Source organism: Nylanderia fulva, unplaced genomic scaffold (assembly GCF_048542155.1).
Source record: "Nylanderia fulva isolate GAGA-0341 unplaced genomic scaffold, ASM4854215v1 Scaffold168, whole genome shotgun sequence".
Lineage (NCBI taxonomy): Eukaryota > Metazoa > Arthropoda > Insecta > Hymenoptera > Formicidae > Nylanderia > Nylanderia fulva.
In genome coordinates this window covers 1-22,959 of record NW_028189923.1, presented here as the reverse complement: position 1 = coordinate 22,959, position 22,959 = coordinate 1, and the positions used below count along the sequence as shown (strand labels likewise).

General features: G+C 29.2%; 2 protein-coding genes across 4 annotated transcripts; one reads left to right on the top strand and one right to left on the bottom strand.

Annotated features, from left to right (window-relative positions):
- Positions 1–5,567: 5,567 nt before the first annotated feature.
- Positions 5,568–7,549, top strand: LOC114944005 (uncharacterized). 3 transcript variants are annotated; one of them, XM_085481046.1, is made up of 5 exons: positions 5,568–6,135; positions 6,226–6,363; positions 6,456–6,722; positions 6,803–6,903; positions 7,028–7,092. In XM_085481046.1, the coding sequence occupies exons 1-4, from the start codon at positions 5,991–5,993 to the stop codon at positions 6,856–6,858; spliced, it is 606 nt and encodes a 201-aa protein (XP_085337172.1). In that variant the 5' UTR covers positions 5,568–5,990; the 3' UTR covers positions 6,859–6,903; positions 7,028–7,092. The 3 variants fall into 3 exon arrangements, with proteins under 3 accessions (XP_085337172.1, XP_085337171.1, XP_085337170.1); XM_085481045.1 differs by lacking the exon at positions 6,803–6,903 and having other exon boundaries at positions 6,486–6,722; positions 7,028–7,549; XM_085481044.1 differs by lacking the exon at positions 6,803–6,903 and having other exon boundaries at positions 7,028–7,549.
- A 795-nt stretch (positions 7,550–8,344) lies between these two features.
- Positions 8,345–9,457, bottom strand: LOC146723782 (uncharacterized). The gene is made up of 5 exons (XM_085481038.1): positions 9,387–9,457; positions 8,951–9,253; positions 8,803–8,869; positions 8,598–8,663; positions 8,345–8,399 (listed from the first exon to the last, which is right to left on the bottom strand). Exons 2-5 carry the CDS (start codon positions 9,208–9,210, stop codon positions 8,358–8,360), a joined length of 435 nt encoding a protein of 144 aa, XP_085337164.1. The 5' UTR covers positions 9,211–9,253; positions 9,387–9,457; the 3' UTR covers positions 8,345–8,357.
- Positions 9,458–22,959: the final 13,502 nt, after the last annotated feature.

Here is a 22,959-nt window from a genome sequence, read left to right as displayed (position 1 = left end):
CGTATAACTTTTGTTGTTTTATTATAAAATGCATTGAAACAAAGAGATATTAGGGGTAGTAAAAATGGGACACCTTGTATAAATACACACACACATACATATGTGTATATGTATGTGTAACAACCTGTGTATATATAATTTTTATATAATTATAAATTATATAAAATGGGACACCCTGTATATGTATGTGTGTGTCGATTGACAACTTTTTTATTGCGACATCTGTAGAGTTTTGTCGATAATTATATTTAAAAAATCTTCATTATCGACCCTATCGGAGTTCGCCCGTGCATTTAGGATCCCCTTAATAAAGGTAAACAGGAACGTGCACGTTGAGAAAATTTCTGGAAAGAGGAAGTGAAAGAAAATCAAACAATGGTTTTAAAAATACAAATATGATTTATATTTAAAATATTTTTACAAAATTATTCACAAGCATTTTAAGAAAATATTCGTCGAATAATTATTAACATTTACGTTTTGTTATGAACAATTGCATGTACAATTTGTTCGAAATAAAGTGAAATTATTTCTAAAAATGTTATCTCAAAGTATACATCGAGAAATGTTAAATCTTTCAGCTGGGTGCGTACATTACGTTCTATTTCCTTGCTGTTACCTCTGATCGTGAGTTTTACGATACTGTTATTGATGCTACCGTTGACAGAAAGATTTAACTTATTTCGTTAATTAAATATCGAGCACATTCGTTGACATTAATTGAAATACAATTTAGGCGATTTAAATTAGCGTTCACACAATCAACTATATTTTCTACTTTTAATAAAGAATACAATTAGATATTTAAAGACAAGGCTCGTGTAATATTATAAAATTAAGATTTAGAAAGAACAGGGCCAACTATAACGAGTATATTAAATTAGTGAGAGATGTAATGTCAACACATAATTACTTTATTTCTTAGTAAATACAATGATAATAATAAAAAATAAACGTTTCGGCTGTTACCTCAGCCTTCTTCAGTAGATATAAAAAAACAATAAAAAATTCTTTTAAATAAAATTATGAAATATTACGCATTAGAGCCTATTTTTTAATGAACCTTTGGTTTGATGAGTCATTAAATTTATATTGTGTTACGCTTATATCATTTATTAAAATAGATATTGTTTCTAATCGGCTAAACATTTTTTAACTAAGATGGTAAACTTTTAATTATGTCAAAAAACATGTAAACGAGCTCACTGTTGTTAGTAGAACAAGTTGACAGTCCATTCCACGTCATCAATCCTTTTGAACATTATTAGTTGAAAATATTGTCAGAACCGCTTGATATGAGAATTGAAACAATTAGATGTTATCCAGCATCAAAAAGTTAGTCCCCATCATCAAGCATATTTCCGGGTAAGTTCATCATTCAACTATATTTCACCGTGTTTGTCTAAGTATATTTTTATTTTTTTTGGTATATTAATTTATATTAATAAGTTATTTTTTATATGTAAAATCTTGATTATGATTAAAAGTGCTTACTTAAATTGATGAGTAGTCAAGATTCCGCCAAGTCAATGTGTTCATTATACAGAGTCACAATATGATGTGTCGAATTCAAACCGTGACTCCTATTATTATTACTATTTATTTATAAGACAATTCTTCTAGAATGTCAAAATATGACTCGTCAAGCATATCGGTATCTTTTTTTAAGTTTAGACCGTTTTTTTGTTCCTTTATATGAATCATTTCAGAAACATTTCTCTTCTGAAAATTAGATTCGGAATCTAAAATTTTTATGTCTTCCCAATTAAATGAGTGTTGGTAATTAAGAATATGTTCCAAGATGACCGAGTGCTTTGACGAATCTAACTTTATATTATTTACATGTTCTTTAACTCTCGTTTTAAGTTGTCTTTTAGTTTGGCCAACATATGTCGCATCGCAATCGCGACATGAGATCTTATAAATAACATTGGAATTAGTTAAAAATTGATTTTTATCTTTATAAACCTTGATAAATCAATTGAGTTTATTAAGACAACGATAACCTATGGTCATTTCTGTTTTTTTGATAGATGATGCGATTTTGTCAGAAATGCTATTCACATAAGGAATAACAAAGAAATTCTTTTTTTCATTATCTCCAGCTATTTCAGGAACATTAGTAATATTATTATCATTAGTCAAGATATTTAGTTTGGAAGTAATAAGATACTTAATTCTTAGATTAATAGTGGAGAAAATAAATTCTAAAGGGTAACCGTTGTTACGTAAAATAGTTATGATTGAATTTATATTCTTCTATAACTATAAGCAATTTATATTCTTTGATAGCGATAAAAAGCGTTAATAATAGATGGGAGTATATTAAGTCACAGACAAAAATTCCAAAAGAACAATTTATTAAATGTATAGAATTCGTTTTGTCATCTACATATTTTACATTTAACAATATAATTTATAAACAAATTTTCGGTACCCCCATGGGATCACCATTATCGCCCATAATAGCTGATTCACATCCAGAATTTCATAAGAAGAATATAAATTCAATCATAACTATTTTACGTAACAACGGTTACCCTTTAGAATTTATTTTCTCCACTATTAATCTAAGAATTAAGTATCTTATTACTTCCAAACTAAATATCTTGACTAATGATAATAATATTACTAATGTTCCTGAAATAGCTGGAGATAATGAAAAAAAGAATTTCTTTGTTATTCCTTATGTGAATAGCATTTCTGACAAAATCGCATCATCTATCAAAAAAACAGAAATGACCATAGGTTATCGTTGTCTTAATAAACTCAATTGATTTATCAAGGTTTATAAAGATAAAAATCAATTTTTAACTAATTCCAATGTTATTTATAAGATCTCATGTCGCGATTGCGATGCGACATATGTTGGCCAAACTAAAAGACAACTTAAAACGAGAGTTAAAGAACATGTAAATAATATAAAGTTAGATTCGTCAAAGCACTCGGTCATCTTGGAACATATTCTTAATTACCAACACTCATTTAATTGGGAAGACATAAAAATTTTAGATTCCGAATCTAATTTTCAGAAGAGAAATGTTTCTGAAATGATTCATATAAAGGAACAAAAAAACGGTCTAAACTTAAAAAAAGATACCGATATGCTTGACGAGTCATATTTTGACATTCTAGAAGAATTGTCTTATAAATAAATAGTAATAATAATAGGAGTCACGGTTTGAATTCGACACATCATATTGTGACTCTGTATAATGAACACATTGACTTGGCGGAATCTTGACTACTCATCAATTTAAGTAAGCACTTTTAATCATAATCAAGATTTTACATATAAAAAATAACTTATTAATATAAATTAATATACCAAAAAAAATAAAAATATACTTAGACAAACACGGTGAAATATAGTTGAATGATGAACTTACCCGGAAATATGCTTGATGATGGGGACTAACTTTTTGATGCTGGATAACATCTAATTGTTTCAATTCTCATATCAAGCGGTTCTGACGATATTTTCAACTAATAATGTTCAAAAGGATTGATGACGTGGAATGGACTGTCAACTTGTTCTACTAACAACAGTGAGCTCGTTTACATGTTTTTTGACATAATTAAAAGTTTACCATCTTAGTTAAAAATGGTTAGCCGATTAGAAACAATATCTATTTTAATAAATGATATAAGCGTAACACAATATAAATTTAATGACTCATCAAACCAAAGGTTCATTAAAAAATAGGCTCTAATGCGTAATATTTCATAATTTTATTTAAAAGAATTTTTTATTGTTTTTTTATATCTACTGAAGAAGGCTGAGGTAACAGCCGAAACGTTTATTTTTTATTATTATCATTGTATTTACTAAGAAATAAAGTAATTATGTGTTGACATTACATCTCTCACTAATTTAATATACTCGTTATAGTTGGCCCTGTTCTTTCTAAATCTTAATTTTATATTTTCTACACCTTAAAAAGTCGTTTTCTGCATGACTATCGCAATGTTGTAAGTTTTACGTTTCTTCGCCTTCGGTCCGTTTGCGTTCGTATCCTCCGCAGTTTTAGAAGAAAGATTTTTTTGTTCGTTTTCACGATACGTTATTAGTATGACTCTAGCACCATATGTGATAGTGAAATTTATAATTATCTTGTTAAAGATAATCGAGCTCAAATTAATTTTATCACCGTTTAAGTAGTTCGACATTGTTTCCATGTTTTTTTGAAATTTTTGCCACGATTCCATGTCAAAGCAAATCCCTGCAGCTCCGTGAGATGTTAATTTAACAGCAGGCAGAAAATCCAGTTCGACGTTGTCTTCCGCCGTAAGACTCATTTGAATTTTCTTCGTGTAGGATGAATTCAATCCGTATGTTGTTGACAGCAACATGCGCGGTTGCTGCTCGATTTTCTTAAGATTGTTTATGGTAGTTGCTACCGCGTAGAAAATCAAAGATTTAATAATCAAAGACGCGGTAAAATCGAAAAATCGAGAACTTTTTACTAACAAACTTTTCTACTAACTAACTATCTTTTTACTAACAAACTTGAAATTCCGGACGATGAAAGACGAGAGAGCGAAGATTTTCAAGAAAATTTATAAGAAAAAAGATAAAATAGAAAAGTGGTAGGGAGAAAATGCATGCGCAGATAAATAAAAATGAGGAAGGGGAATTTTTTAAACAATATAAATGATATAATTTTTAATGTGAAAGGGGAATTTTTTAAACAATAAAGCGATAGGGAAAAAATGCATGCGTAGTATAGTAAAAATTATGTGGGAGGGGAATTTTTTAAACAATATAAACAATATAATTTTTAATGTGGAAGGGGAATTTTTCAAACAATATAAATGATATAATTTTTAAATCTGACTACAGAGAAAATATAAAATTTTTATCGCTATCGAGAAAAGATACCTGTAAATTCCTCATCTTGATTCCCATAAACTCGTATAAATACGGCTCTCGGAGTTAAGTTAGCTAGTTATATTTTTGAATTTCGTCTCTCGCGTACTCACGTATTCGACGCAAGTGCACTATTAAATTTCAATAATGAGTTTGAAAAAAGTAATTTAAATTTGTCTATCACTAGCGCAGAGTTTAAGCGGGAAAAATTTTTCCAAGCATACAGGGTTAGTCCGGAAAGTAATGCGTCGCATTTTTTTTGTGACGCGACTATACATCGCAGAGCGATGGGACCGGTTGGGGAGGAAGGGGGGTACCCTTAGCTTTCCAACGGTAGGTCGCTCAATTGTTTCCATGCGCTTGGAGGGTTAGGACGGCTTATTCTGTGAACCTCTACTTAGTGGTCGCGTCGAACTTGTGATGGAGAGAACGATAGAGCAACGCTATGCGATAAAGTTTAGCGTGAAGCTGGACAAGACGCCGCTGGAAACTTTTGAAATGCTCAAGAAAGTTTGGCCCCGGCGGACTTTTTTTATTTCCTCGGCTGAAAAGGGAGCTCAAAGGACAACAGCTCGAGTCGGTTGACAACGTACAAGCTACTTCGACGGCCTCCCTGAACAGCATCCCAGTCAAGGAGTTCCAGAAATCTTATGACGCATGGAAATCGCGTTGGCAAAAATGTATTGACGCTGAAGGGTCATACTTCGAACAATTTTAAGTTGTTTTACCTATGTGATCAGTAAATTCTTTTTTAAAAAAATGCGACGCATTACTTTCCGGACAACCCCCGTATATATGAATTAGCATGCGCGAGTGAAGAGAAATGCTTCAATATTTTTGGAAAATTCGCGGGGGAATGTCCCAGCGCTGTGCTAGCGGTATTATTCCGACTAGGACATTTTAGTGTTTTTCGCGAATTACTGATTATCGCGGGTGAGGTGATCGAGTCGCGATACTATTTCGGTGATGAAAAGGAAAACAATACAGCAGGCCACATAGAATATCTCCTACATTTTCATCGAGTTCTGCGGGGAGAAGATAATAATGGTGAGTTTTTATTTTTATTACACTTAATTATAAATAAATAAATTAAAACTACTCTAATTATTTATTTATTTAAATGGCTAAAACTTTAGCTATCGTACGTTCTGTCGCACGCGTTACAAGAAACCGGTTGCGTGTACTGGAGAATCGCCCCGTATCACTAAGATTAAGGTTAAATAGAAGACGACGAGCGGATTCTTCGCCAGAGCCCGGACCTTCGCGTAAGTTTTTAACATCATAAATTATATCGCGCTGCTAGAAAACATTATATTAAACAAGAAATTTTTTAATAAAAATGTTATACGTTCCAGGCCGTGCACGCATCGTGTTAACGCCGGAGCTGGAGCATCCGGTTATTGATTTAACCGAAAGTGACAATGACGTGGAAGAAGCGCGGGTTCGCGAAGTAAGTCCGTTCGATGAGGCGGCCATATTTACTCCGATTGAAAGTAAGTAAGAAAAATACTACAGTGGTATATATCAACACAAAAGATTTTTTAATTATGTGAAATACTAATAATATATGACTGATGAATATTAGATGACGTGGCTAATGAAAACGTGGTCGTAGAGGAGCGAGAACAGGAAGAGGAAATCGACGAAAAAATAAACTCGATTTCGGAAGATGAAAAGGAGGTGGAGAAGGGGGTGGAGGAGGAGGAGGAGGAAGAGGAAGATAAAGAGTTAGAAGAAGAAATAGAGCAAACGGAAGATGAAAAAGAAGAAGAAGCGGGAGATGAAAATAACGCCGCGTTTTCTGAAGAAAAAGAAGAACAAGAAGAAAATAGCGGGGTGATGGCTGAGGAAGGTAATAATTGCATATTTTATACTTAATCTTCTCCTACGTTTAAATTTTTTGTTTATTTTAATTAAATAAAATTTTATTAGGAATTTCTTTCTCTCCTAACATCGTTCCCGAAGTTTCATATTTACCGGAGTATTAACCCTCGCAGGGTGATACAAATGGCCCGATAAAAGAATATTAAAACGTGAGTGAACTTAACATAATTATTAATAACAACAATTTCACATTATTAATAAAAATTCAAACGTAAGAGAGTAATATTTTATTAAATATTTTATTTTGTTAATATAATTTTTTATTTCTCACAGTACAGAGTGGCGAAGGAACGTCGAAATACACCAAGGAGAAGATTTTCAAACCCGCTCCGGTGAGGAAACTTCTGACGATGTCAAAGAGCGACATTTAGCTGGTGTACAAGAGGAAGAAGAAGAAGAAGAAGCGGAGGAAGAAATAGCGAATCAAGAGGCTGATGGTAATTTTAGATATAATAATGTTAGCGGAAAACGTGCGTCGGTTTAGAACTTTTGGTGTAGAAGGACGGGAAATTAGTTTTCGTATTCGGCCGATACCCGAAGGAGCAAACGCGTATGAGTGATTAGAAAATGCGTTTCGCGAACTTCACGAGTACGCGTTGCATTCGTGCGAACCGAGGGATTACGTCGGTATGTCTTTCGATTCCGCAAGTTTAACCCGCGGCTCCGCAGGTATATCGTTCCGACCTTTGCGAGATTTGACTTACAAAAATATTTGGGAACTCGTAAGCTCGTTAGCGCAAAGCTGCGGAGGACACGATATAGCGCAAGAATTTAACATTCGCGTTTTTAAAGTCACCCCTCCCATTGCATTGGTCGCGGACGTAACGGGCTTACGCCCGATGTTATTGCTAAACGCTCGATTTTAACAATTTCCAATACCGATAATTTATGTCTTCCTTGCGCGCTTGTATCAGCTCTAATTTTTAACAAGCGTGGAAATTTACGCACGGGAGAGTTACACGCGAAATGGAATGCGATGAGAAGACAAAACTTGGTGTTACAGCGCAAGTTAGCGTTGCAACTTACGAGGAATGCCGGTGTCACGATTCCGGAGAAAGGGAGTGGAATTGTTGAAATCGAGCGTTTTCAGCAATATCTCGCAAGCGAAAATGTCGCGATAATAATATATAACGACGATACTTTTGGTCGAGGCGGTAATCCGCTATTCGATGGAAACGTATTTCTAACCACTCTGCAGCGAAAAATAAAAACCTGTCTAAATCTATTATACCGTTCAAATAATAAACATTTCGATGTAATTTTAAATTTAAATGCAGCAGCAGGCGAGTGGGAATATTGCATCCCGTAATTTAAGTTACCGCTCCGATGCGAGAGAGCATCGATGCTCTAATAAATGTCCGTGATGTAACGGAGAGCCGCCATGTGAGCAATCATTTGCGGATCGTATTAGGTGTGATAATAGTAGACGTGAATTTTTCAATCATTCACACTTCAAACAAGATTGCAACGAAACTTGACGCGAGTGCCTCCTAAAGTTTTGTAAATACGGAGGCATCGAATAGTAAAACATCTAAATAACAATAATTAAAGCAGTAAAATAAATAGTATATACAATATAAAAAATTATTCCCATGAAGTATGTTCACGTATGCAAAGCTGCAATTTTTGTCTTCTGATTTGATTCCTACGAATTGATGTTTTGTTTACAATATTGTCATAATTCTGTATTATGGAATCCTATAATATATATAAACAAAATTTGCACAATAAAATCAATATACTGTATATATAATAACCAAAAAAATATAAAATTAATATTCAGAAATTAAAAAGAGAGATAGAACAATCTTTCGCTTTCCATAATAATATTTGTTAAATTTACCTTTTCTTTCATTCCAACATATAAGCCTTCAGTGGTCATCAAATGTATAACGTATACGTTTATATACTAAAATGTTTTATTTTTACCATTATTAATAGACAACGTTATTATTATATTATCAAAATTATTTAAACATTAAATATTTATTAATATCGCATTATTATCACATTTTGTATACATACATATAATCATGTAAAATTTTTACCTCAGTTTGAATTTCGCAATATATGTTATTAATAATAATAAGTAATGCTGCAAATATACCAACATGTCTAAAAACGGAAAAACAAATATATATATAAAACACATAATAAATTTTTATACAAAATATTTATAAAAACATGTCAAATTACTTTGGTTTTATGTTGAAAAAATCGTTTAATATGTACTCCATGATATCTCGATTCTTCGTATACTTTGTAATAATATGTAAGAAACTGTTAAAAGAATTTGGATATTCCTGTTCTGTAGAAATGTTTTGATTAAATCTTAAATACTTTTTAATGAGATTAGTATTTTTAGGGCAAGCCAAGTATTCTAAAAATTTAGTGTCGTATTTATTCAATCCTATATCATACACTAATTGCCAAGTGGTTTCTTCTTTGATTATCATCAAACCATAACAATATGTCCACTCCTTCCACCATGGCAAAAGTCTAAAATATAAAAAATTATATTTTTCTATTAAAAATTAGTATATGGGCTCTTGATCAAATTATTTGAACATTATAGGCAATACCTATAAGAAGATTTGATTAAAAAAGGCTAAAAATATATAACAATATTTACCTCTTTGTTTCAGTATCTTTGATATATTGTATTAATGTATTGTTGGCTTCTTTCTTACAAGTGATGTCACCGAGAAAACATGCCCCATCTTGCAGCTTCTTGTCGTAAACTATTTATTCTAAGTTTGTCTATATCATCAATTTTCTTCATATTTGATTCTTTCAAGTAGCTTGTGTAATATGTGCCTTACTCTCGACTAAAAATCGTTAAATATATATTTTTTTGTTCATATTTTAAATGTATTTAAGAATTATTATATGTTTCTATTATTTATCAATACATTTGTATAAATTTTCTCTTTTTATAAGACAAACATACATACAAATCAAGAGACACGGTAGTGTCTCGCGACCAGTTAAGGGCGTAGCGGAGACACCGTGTATCTTAACGCGAGTCGGACATTTGAGTCTTTATAATATTTCGAATCCTCAATAATGGCTGAAGCAATCGAGTTTATACTAGACTTAATCGATAGATTGAGTTCGAATTATATAATAAAAGTGTCTTTATTTCTGCTCTACGTGATTTGTAAGCAGAGATATATAAATGCAAAGTCGAAATATGAAAAATTTCTATTAAGAAACGTCCCCGTCATTATCATCATCGACCACGCATACATAGTAGTATTGTGTTACACGTATTCACACGTATACAACCACATGCGCACACATATATCACCCGTACACAACACATGCAAGATGCATGTAGTGGTAATTTTGTCCATCTCGCACGTTTTACAACAGATGGCGATAGTGGCGCTCCGCCATATCGGCAGCGTGTGGGGTTATGTGGCTAACTCTCTCGTCTCTCTCTCTCTCGCTCTCTCTCTCTCTCTCTCTCTCTCTCTCTCTCTCTCTCTCTCTCTCTCTCTCTCTCTCTCTCTCTCTTTGTCACACACACACACACACTCTCTCATTCTCACTCACTCACTCACTGTTCGTCTTGTGTACTTATTTAGTACATTCATGATTAAACATCTATATGCATTAATGTGAAATTTACTTACAATTAGTTTACTTGAAATATTCAATTTCTAAAGTGTTTATCTTATAAGATAGATAAAAAAATCTGAGTAAATAATAAGAAAAAAAAACAAAAGGATTATTATTGTCATAATTTTTTATCAATTAAGTACTCAACTATCCAATAATTAAATAAATACGTACAAATGTGCGCGCGTGTACACACATACACATATTGATATTAAAGAGATTGAAGGGGAGGAAGGAGAAGATAAAAATTTAAATATTCACATATATTTTCAAATATTATATATGAATTTATAGTTTACATATCTAATTAATAATGAATTTCTAATTATATTATATTAAACATATCAAAATAAAGACATACATATATTTATCAAATGAATAAAATTATTGAATACAGACTTAAAAAATTTATTAAACATAGACTTAAAAAATTAATTAATTAAACATATTCCAAATTTAGAAAAAATAAACTTTATTTATATATGCAACAGCTTTTTAAACTAAATTTTTAAATTCTATTTTATATTAGACAATTATCTCAATCAACATCTACGTCCACATTAGCTGCACTGCAGACTACCTCTACAGCCACATTATCTGCTCCGCGGATATAGCGTTATGCCAATACGATACATTACATGTACTTACTTACTTGCCTTTACTGTACCAACTCTTGTTCTTTCCACGTAATCATGTTTTTACAGTTATCGTTTGCTGTATATCTTCCAGCAAACTTTATTTCGTGTGAAGTGTATTTAATTAATTAAATCTCTGCGAAAGATTGAGAAGATGAAGGGATAATTCAAACTATGAAGACATGGTTACATGGAAAAGACAAGAGTTGATACAATAATAAAGACATACATGTATTTGTATCCTGCTGGCATAAGGTTATAGAAGTTGATTGAGATTGAAAAATAATAATGAAAATAATAAAAAAAATAAAAACACATGTATTTGTATCGTGCTGGCATAAAGTTATAAAAGTTGATTGAGATTGAAAAATAATAATAAAAATAATTAAAAAAAGGAAATATTCAATCATCATTTAAAAGCATATTTGAAATCTGTAGAATAAACAGTTTTTGCAAAAAATGTGGAGCATTTGAGCTCTAGTAAGTCTAAAAATAAATGTAAACATCAATTAATAATAACTGATGTTATATATATATTATATATATAAACCAATTTGTTGCAATATTCACTATAAAAGGTTGTACGGGGAAGATGGCTAAAAGTGAATAATTTAAAAGATAGTTAACATAATTTTACATAAACTGAAATATTTCATAAAATAAAATATTTGTAATACTTCGAAGTTTATGTAAGATTATGTAAAAATTATACCTTTACAACTTTTTATAGTAAATATTGCGAGGAATCGATTTATATGAGAAAAATTAAGGTAATTCTATTTTGAAAATATAAGTGACCTTTAAATAACCTTGAAAATCGCCGTTTAGGAAAAAGTCTGTGTCAACTTTTTCTTTTTCTAAATCCTGCAACTTTTATCTAAATTTAATAGAAAATGTATAAAAAATGCTCGACATTAGTACACACACACACACACACACACACACATATGGGTAAATTTATATAAATAGGGTGCTTTAGGAGGAATGATCAGGATTCTAGGATATGATTGTACACATCATTTTAAGCAAAGAAGTTTAGATAAACATGTTTAATAATTGTTCCATTCCGCTCATAAAAATATACAAAAATGAATGATATAATCTCTAAAAACTCACCTTTAAAAAAAGGTAAAAAAAGGCGACCAGTTAAGGGCACGCCATTAACAAAAATTATCCATTGCAAACCCATGTAGAATCCTATCCTATTGCAAACCCATGTAGAATCCTATGAAAAATTAATCATTGCAAACCCATGAAGAATCCTAGGCAAAATTAACCATTGCAAACCCATGTAGAATCGTACCCATTGCAAACCTATGTAGAATCCTATGAAAAATTAACCATTGCAAACTCATGTAGAATCCTATGAAAAATTAACCATTGCAAACCCATGTAGAATTGTATTAAAAATTATCCATTGCAAACTTATGTAGAATCCTACATTGCAAACCCATGTACAATAGAATTGTATGAAAAATTATCGATTATAAACCCATGTACAATCGTAACAAAAGTAATGAAATAAAAAAAAAATTGCGCAAGTGAAGTAGAAACTTGTACCAGTGGAAAATTAAAGTTGCAGACATATATAGAGTCGTATAATGAATCAGTAAAAATTTAAATTTGCAAACGTAGAATCGTACCATAAAAAAACTTATCTTTTAAAAAAAAAGATAAACAAGATGCCAAGTCCATGCGCCATGTGAAAAAGAAATAAAAAAATTTTAGTTAAAAAAACTGGGAGCGCTGCTAAATAATATTCTAACAATATTAAAATTAAATTGTTACTTTTAAACTCATTACAGTTAAAATATGTTTTGTGTTTAAATTAATTAATGTTACTTTAAGGTGCATTGTAATTTTGAAACTTAGCAGCGCGCCCAGTTTTTTTAACTAAAATTTTTTTATTTCTTTTTCACATGGCGCATGGACTTAGCATCTTGTTTATCTTTTTTTTTAAAAGATAAGTTTTTTTATGGTACGATTCTACATTTGCAAATTTAAATTTTTACTGATTCATTATACGACTCTATATATGTCTGCAACTTTAATTTTCCACTGGTACAAGTTTCTACTTTCAATTTTTTTTTTATTTCATTACTTTTGTTACGATTGTACATGGGTTTATAATCGATAATTTTTCATACAATTCTATTGTACATGGGTTTGCAATGTAGGATTCTACATAAGTTTGCAATGGATAATTTTTAATACAATTCTACATGGGTTTGCAATGGTTAATTTTTCATAGGATTCTACATGAGTTTGCAATGGTTAATTTTTCATAGGATTCTACATAGGTTTGCAATGGGTACGATTCTACATGGGTTTGCAATGGTTAATTTTGCCTAGGATTCTTCATGGGTTTGCAATGATTAATTTTTCATAGGATTCTACATGGGTTTGCAATAGGATAGGATTCTACATGGGTTTGCAATGGATAATTTTTGTTAATGGCGTGCCCTTAACTGGTCGCCTTTTTTTACCTTTTTTTAAAGGTGAGTTTTTAGAGATTATTACTTAAAGACGCGACCGTTTATTTATGCACGTACATACATTTAAATATACATACATGCATGCAAAAATATGGTTTAATTTGTGCGAAATGTTTATAATATTAAAAAGATAGTAAAGTTTCACAACTATTTATTAATCACATTTTAATTTTAAATAAAGTAAAAAATATATATCTTTTTGAAATATTTAATTAAATTATTCCAACTATATATATATATATATATATATATATATATATAAATATAAAGTGTCAAACAGGCAATAAGAGCCAAATTGCGGATGACAGTGCGTTATCCCAACACAAAACTAATTTTTTTGTTAGAATTAAAAACCTGTGCACAAGGCACTAAATTTTACTTAGTCACGGCCAAGATTTAAAATTGGAATAATCTCTACAAGAGAGATTTAATTCCATACATCCCCTGTTCCCCCCTAATGAAATAAATGCAAGAGAAAAATATAGATCCGAAAGTCGTTGAATCGGGAATCGAACCCGAGACCTTTCGCTTGCCGGGCGACTGCTCTTCCAACTGAGCTATTCAGATCCTTTTGATTCTATACTTTTCTCTGCTATATATGTAATAAAGAGCCTTGTTAAACTCTTAATTTATACACGCTGGCTTAAAGGCGTTTGTTTATCAACATTATTATACATTATTATTACTTTATGTCGATGAGGCCGTAAACTTTTCAAATGACCCTCGTACATACAAATTCACTTATAGATGCTATCTCTTCATGTACATATGTACGTGCAAATATATACATATGTATTATACATGTACGCAAAAATATTATTTAATTTGTGCGAAATGTTTATAATATTTAATTGATGTTAAAGTTTTATAACTATTTGTCAATCATATTTTATTTTTAAATAAGGTATAAAATATATCTTTTGAGAAATATATAATTAATTTTTTCTAACTACATATATATGTTTTATATTTTTTAAATGACCAACATGTAATATTTATAAAAAGCCAATATACATAATTGCAATTTATTGACAAGATTTTAAGCACCTTGCTATACATATATCCAATAAAAATGTTATACACCAATAATATTGGCAGTAGTGAATATCATATACTTTTCGGACAGTTCTTCGGGTGAGTGATTATTCAAACTGAATTTGTTTGCGTATTTATTTACTACGTAATAGTATGTAAAATATTATCGTTGCTAGATATATTTTTCTAAGTTTTTTAATTATTTGTGATCAATGAGTGTATATACAAATATTTAAAACATAATAGTTTCATTGAAAGAGTGATGGCAAATGTAGCCCATTTTTGGGACCATGAACTTTATTTCATCGCAAATAGTACTACTAGATGAAACATTAATCTCAATAAAATGTCAATGTTAGGCTAAACATGGTTCCGGAGATATGGAGAAGTGAATGTAATAGTTTCTCATCTTTGACTAAAAATCATATTTGATATAAAAAGAATTTAAAATTTGAGGTCTTAAAATTCGACTCTATAAAATGGGCGAAAAAACAGGTCTTTTTGCCATAACTTTTTGTTAATATTTACCGCAAAAATTGCAATTTCTTCTTTCACCACTGAAAAAGTACTACATATATATTCCAGAGCTTTAAACAAAGGATACCATGCTATATAATCTTCTTCTTGATGCAAATACGATATGATGTTCCAGAATATAGAGGAATGGAGATGGCCTGCTATCACTAAATTAAATGCATCATCTATAAGTTGGGCACGATTGAGAACATGAATATTCTTGTAATCACTAGAGTTTAGATAATTTGTAATTCTTTCCCAATTTTCTTTATCATAGTTAACACGATAATATCCTGTGGAATAATATAATAAATTTTAACAATTTTTATTGTTTTGAATAATTTTATCATTAATTTATCTATTTTTCAACTATTTCAGTTTTTGTTTCATATTTTTTTTATATATATAATTTATAAGTTAAAATTGTATCAAAAATTTAATACATGTAAATAAAATGAAATACACATAGAAAATTAATTATAAAAATGTCATCCTAATACTTGAAATAGAAGCAAAAATTAAACTGTGCAAGATATTGTTATATATCATATATTATAAAATAAAATTGATTCTAGTTGTGCATAAATAACAAATATTTAATGCTAACCAATATATAATTTCGGTAACATGTAACGTTAGTTCGGTAACATGTTACGAAAATTGTATGTTACCTGCACTTATTATTATTAATTTTAGAAATATAATTATTGTTTTAATAATTTTTACTATTAGTAGAATAAAATATTTCTAAAAATATAACATTAATATTGATGATGTTATTTAAAAAACGTGTATATATTACACGTATAAACTATGTATATCTTAGAAATATATATATAATGATATTATATGATAGAGATATAATATTAATAACATATATAATGCAGGTTACGTAGTTTGGCAGTTGTGAGGAGATGATGGAAGATGGGATTGAGATGGTAGAGAGAGAGAGAGAAAAAAAAGTCATAAATTACTTATGTAAGTAGGAGTTGAAAGAACTATACTTTATGGTAAAGAGACCGGTGGACGTGCTGAATATTTGTGATATGAAAGTGGGAGAAGAAGAAGCGGAAAGGAAAGGTGAGATGCCTTAGGAAAGAAAGAAAGGTGGAAAAGAGGGAAGTGTGATTGGAAGAAAGATAAAGAACAAAGAAGAAAAGGAAGGTAAAGAGAGTAAAGTAACATGTGGTGGTAGTGAAGAGGAAGGTAGGAAGAGAAGGCGAGGACAATGTGAGGAAAATGTAGTGGAGAGAAGGAAAAGGAGTGAAGAGAAGATGAGAAAGAAAAAGGAGAAAAGAAGAAATAGTGAAGAAGACAAAAAAAGAAGAGAAGAAGAAGAACGTATTACGAGGTGGTACCGAAAGTGATAAAGGAGGAATTAGTAGTATAATGTAGTGAAGAAGGAAAAGAAGAGAGAAGGTATAAATATGGTCGACAAGTGTAGATGTAAGGGTGAAAATGAGGAAAGAATAGGTGGTTAAATAGGATTATAGAGTTGATGGTGAAGATGTCAGGATGGTGAAAAAGGAAAATAAAGGAGGTTTGACGAGAGAAAAAATATGTGTTACAAGAGGAACGAGAGAGGATGTAGTGGTGGGAGGAGAAGTACGGTTGTGGAGAAGAGAGTAGAAGGGAAAAGAGCTAGGAGAGGAACGGAAAAGGAGGTAATGGCACAAGAAGAGATACGGATGATGGAGAAGAGAGTGGAGAAAAAAAAAGAAAAAGACAAAAGGAAGCAGACGAAAAGAAGAAGTAGAAGAAGAGAAAGAAGGAGGTAGAGGAAAAGGAGAAGAGAAGGAAGAAATGTTGAAGAAAGGGGGGGGGATATTTATTGTAAAGATGTAGGAAGTGGTGGACAAAAGAAATTTTTGGAGAAAGAGTGGATACTGAATAATGTGGGATTGGAATAAATGTGGGCTTGATGATGTGAAGAGAGAGGTAGGTTAGATGATGGCTAGAGAAAAAAATAGGAAATGAGGATAGAAAGGGGAGGATCTAGGAGATGAAGAGTTAGAGATAGAAGGAAGAGAGGGTGGAGTGGAATCAGGAACGGAACGATTAGGAAGGGTGAGGCAGAAGAGAGTAGAAAATACATTTTGTTTTTTGTTAAAGGAATGAAAGGAAAAAAGAGACGGAGGTTAAGGTCAAATATTTACCAATTCGTTGTATATTGAATATTATCCAACCATTTTTATTAAATGGTAATGATAATTTCAAATCTTTGGCTTGCATACCATATGATGAGTAAAATTGTTAAAATCCAAAGACGTTTGCGTAGTAAAAGTTACAGGAAGGCAGTCAATTTTTAATTTGTCGATATTTTGAATCGATACAATTTGCTTCGTTCCTAATATAATTTTGTGTTATTTTTATGATAGGACAATACGTTTCTATATGCCAATAATTGATTATTTTACAGCTGTATATGGTTTGTCTGCACCAGCAACAATTTTATGCCAAAAATTAATCCCAATACTTTGATGATATAATTGGTCAATTCACACAGTATGTAAAATATATAAAAAAATTACAGTACGTTAAAATTGTTTGTATGATGCTAATCGAAAAATTTTAATAAATATTAAAAATTAGTACATAAAATTGCACTTTTATTTATATATTTATATATTTATATTTATATTATGATAATAAAGAATATAACATAATTTTAAATAAAAGAATGATGGCAAATTTCGTCCATTTTGGGACCTCAGATTTCAAACTTTTTTTTTTTTTTGCCAAATAATACTATTAGATAAAATATTAATCGCAGTAAAATTTCAAGACGAGCATAGGTTACGGTTTTGGAGGACGCAAGGGGGATAGTGATGATTTTCAGTCAGTTTTATGAGAAATTATCACCTTTACTTTTACATATTTAAGAAACCGTGCCTATGCTCATCTTGAAATTTCTGTGGAATTAATGTCTCATCATATAGTACTATTGGGCATAAAAAAAAGTTTGAAATTTGAGATCCCCAAACTTCGACCATATAAAATGGGCGAAAAAACAGTTCTTTTTGCCATCATTCTTTAATAACTTTATTATAAATTTTTTAGGCATTATTAGCATTAATATAGATTATATGTGAATAAATTATTGAGAGAGTTATAAAACGATTAAAAAAAAAATAAAACAAATAAGAATTGAAGACAAAACGAAAAGGAAAGAAAAATAATATAAAGGAGATCGTTTTTACGAGAGACGAAAATAAAATAGAGAAGAAATGGAAGAAAGATGTAAAGTGTTAGATATTTAAAAATCTGATAAATACGATTAAAAAATAAATGTAGCACAAAATGCAATTAAAAGAAAAAAAAAATTATTTGAATTATAGACCATATGAAAAAAAAAGGAAAAATAAAAGAGTAAAAACAATTTAGAAATAATTTAAGACAAAAAATAAGAGACCATTTTATAAAACTTTCTATTATTAAACATAATTTATATTACATAATTTATTTTTCTGATATTATATTTTATATTGAATTACTCACGTGCATATACATATGAGCGAATGCCTTTCCAAAATGTTCTTCGGTGAGGGCGTGTTGCAACATGCGCAATATAAAGGGTGCTATGATTAATCAAAATTATAAATTAGAATTATTATAAAGATAAATATATATTTACTATAATGATTAGTTGTAAACATAGTGATTTTAAACAAAAATGATATATTTGTATACCGGGTATAATGGCGCAATTATAAAAATATTTTATCAAAATTCAGCTACATAATTAATTATCTTCTAACTTTACACATATTGTAAGTATTAATAATTAAAAATTAGGCGGATATTTTATTATATTACCTCTGATAGATTGGCGAATTTTCAATAAATTGTCATCTGTGAAGTAGAAGGCCACATATGAGCACCATCAAATTAATAGAGTATGTTGATTTTGAACGACAAATAAATTATTATCTGTCATCAGGATAAATTAGAAAAAAATAATTAATATATTGATATAACCTTTTTGAAAATACTTGCATTAAAAACAAAAAACCAAATTATTAACGTTATTTATTGTTAAAACAAAACACACTTTCTCATTTTGAAGAACACATTAAATAAAATATAATAATGAATCTAACATAAATTCCAAAAATATTAATAGCAGTCACTATATTTTAAATAGGAGTTGTGAAATTAATCGACCAAACTAGCGAGTAAATAATTATTCTTCACGACGTTTCAACCATGTGATTGTGGTCTTTTCAAGTGAAACCTAAAATATTTTATTACAAAAAGTTATTAACGTACATAAAGAAAATTCACAAATAATCATATTAATAAAACTGGAAACCTAGTTACAAATGAAATAAATTAAAGTTAAACATTTATACAAATTTAGTCAGTAACTTTCTGAAAATTTTATAAGTCAATCAATAGTATAAAGCCAAAATATTAACATCATAATTGTCGAAAAAAACGTCAGATTCTAATATGTTTTTAAAAAAGAATATTTAAAACGGGCCTTAATTTTTGGGTTATAAATTTATTAAGTTTCCCTCCGTACCCCTTCTGTGATTTTTGTTTTTTTAGTTTTTAAATTTAAAAAACTTTCGGCTAACTCTCTCTTTCTTAAGTTTTTTTTCCATAGGGGAAAAAATTTAAAATTTTTTTTTCCAATCAAAATCATGTTAAAATTCAGATCGGTTTTTTGCTTTAACTGTTTGGGAAACTATACGAAAAATTTAATATTTTACAAGCTTCTTTACCCTGTACTACAATTTTTTTTTGTTTGCCAAATATACGATGCAAGCTTCTTACATTAAATCTTGTAAAACGACATTTGTTGCTTTAATCATTAGAAAAAACTCTTCCCCCTTTATAATATTATCTGGGTTTTTTGGGGGCAAACTATAACCCCCTTAAATTTTTTATATAATGTTTTAAACTTTAATTTTTTTCATTTGAAACCTAGGGTTTTTCCTTTTTTTAAAATTGATATGATTTTTTGGGGGAAATTCTTTTATTACGTTAATAAATATTTTTGTAAAAAAATTTTTTATTGTTTCACCTTGAAAAAGACCACAATAAACATGGTCGAAACATCGTGAAGCTGAAAAAATTTTTATTTGATTAACCCGGGCTAGTTTAGTCGAAATCTAAAATTTTTTTTTAATATTTAGAAAATTTTACACTTTTTAAATAATTTTTTTCCCCTCATGACTTATTTGCAGACTTATCTTTATCAAATTTATTCAAATAAATATCATGTGAAAGTTATTTTATTTATTTTTTTATTATTTGTTTAAATTTTATTTTTTTTAGTTTTTTAAAAAATTTAAAAATACCAAAGGGAAAAGGGTATTAAACAAAAAAAAATTTTTAAAAAATAAAAATTTTAATAAAATTTTAGGGTAAGGGTGTAAAAAAAGTTTTTTAAAAAAAAACCCCTTTGATTATTTTATATAAAACATAATGTTTTTTTTTTAGACTTTTCAGAATGCGTATGGTTTTTGAAAAAAGAGTTTTGTATTAAAGATTTTGGGGAATATAAATTACATTTTTTCTGTATCTTTTTGCGAGAAAGGTGGGGGCGAGGATAGCTTTGAAAATTTAGAATAACCTTACAAACAGCATCCTTTTCAAAAAATTTTAAAAAACCCGTCTTCAAAACCAAAAAATCCGACCAAACGGTTTTTTTAAAATTTAAATAAACCATTCTTGTGCCATTTTAAACGTCCTATTTAATTTGGGCAAACTTCGATTTTGTGGGGCAATAGGATATAATTTTTATCGTAGATGAATTTTTTTCCCCGGGAAAGTTATATTTAAATGTTAAGACTGGAACTTTTATTAAATAAAATTTTTTTTTTTTACATATATTATAAAATTTTTTTTTTGGGGTGTACGATTTTCAACCCTTCAAGGGGGGGTACAATTTAGAAAATCAGGGATTGTAAATCGTACCCAAAAAATTTTTTTTTAAATTTTCAATAAGAAACAACGTTAAATTTCTGTTAAATGTTTTCTTTTCAAAAAAGTAACTTAAAATAAAAAAAAAAAGTAAATTTTTTTTATAAAATTTTTTTTTAAGTTTTTTAAAATCTAATTTACTGGGGATTTGTAGGGCCCTTTCCTTTTTTTTTACGTATTAAAAAAGTAACTTTAACTTTTTTAAAAATATGAATAAACTTAATTCTACTAAAAATTTTTTTGTTTTTGCAAAATTCTTTTAATTTTTTAACGTTTTTCAAAAAAATAAATACCTTTTTAAAAAATTTTTTTAATTAACATACTAATATAATTTTTTTTTTCAATGTAAAAATTTAAACAATTTATACTCACCCATAAAAAACAATTTTCCCAAAAACTTTGTGCCTTTTTCCTGGAATTTGGAAATTTAACATAGACACCTTCGAAATATGGTTCGAATGGTTTTTCCCCCCATTTTTAAAAACATGTTTATATTTTCCTTAAAATTTTTTTGCAAATTTCCCTGTGAAAAAACTGGTATCATTTCCGCACCACATAACATATTTTGAGTTTTGATATCAAAAAACTTGGGAATTGACACCATCATTTTTGCGTGTCCCGGGGCCCCCTTAAGGGTTTTATAAAGGTGTCTCCATATATCCCTTTCATCTTTTTTTTTATATTCCGCCAAAAAGGGTATTTGAAAAAGTCGTGCATGGGGTTACATCCCTTTTGAATGTTAAAAGTTGCTTTTTAAACCCCAAGTCATGTACATGCAAACATAACAAAAGGGGGAATCCCAAAGGTCGGGGGGCCTTTTAAACTGGAAATGCAGAGCCCTACCAACTCCCTTTCAAAAAACAAAATTTAAAGAAACTTTTTGGACGAGTAAAAAAATTTTTAGGAATAAAAAAAATATAAATGTATATGCGTCGTCATATATTATATTTTATGACTTTATAATATATTATTAGAAAAATAAGGTAAGATCGTTCACACCTTATTTTTAAATTCCATGATATCTAATAATTTTTGGGACATTTAATACATAAATAGTATATTAATTACAATGTCTTATGTATTGGATTATTGACTCTTTTTTAATACACATTTATTATTTACTTAACGTATTTTTTTATTCACGTCAAAAATTTAAAGACTTTTCATCAACCAAATACCATAATATTTTATATTTAAGGTTAATTTCCTGGTGATAACTAAATGCATAAAGAAAATATAAATTGTGTCTTTCAGTATAAATATGTCGGTTTATAACGGTATCTTTATCTTTCTCTGATATCTTTCAAATTTGTAATTAAACTATATCTTCAATACATACTGTGGGTGAATAAATAAAAATATGTGTTGTGTTTGGTGAAGAATGTTTATGCTGATATTGTATTCCCCATGGAAAAAATTGATTTAATGAATGTTATAAGCTTAATATCGTAATGCATTGGCATTATTATTTGGATGGTGGTAGCATAAAGATTCATTCGAGTGAAAACCGTAGCAGCGATAAAAGTTAATCCGCTACTTAATAATAATGTTAGAAATATCATGTCGGAGAAAAGAATATTTATTTTTGTTTGTAAAAACACCTGGGCAAAGATAAATAAAAAAATTAAATGTAACTAATGTTGTTTTAAATAATTTTTTTTATATAAACAGAATAAATACAAAAAGTATTAAAATTATTAATTGACAAAGCATCCTAATTAGCGAAATATTAATGGTGAGGAAGCAAGTGGCAATTTCCATTTGGGACCATTTTAAAATAAATTTTTATATATATATATATCTATAAAATATATATACAAAATAAAGTATTTCATTTCGCACATATTGTAAATGACAACAATAAAGAAATATTAAATTTACGGCATATTTTATATTTTCTTTAAATATTAATTTTTTTGTCAAAAAAATTTTGGCATTTAAAAATTTTTAGAAAATTTTTAGAATGAAG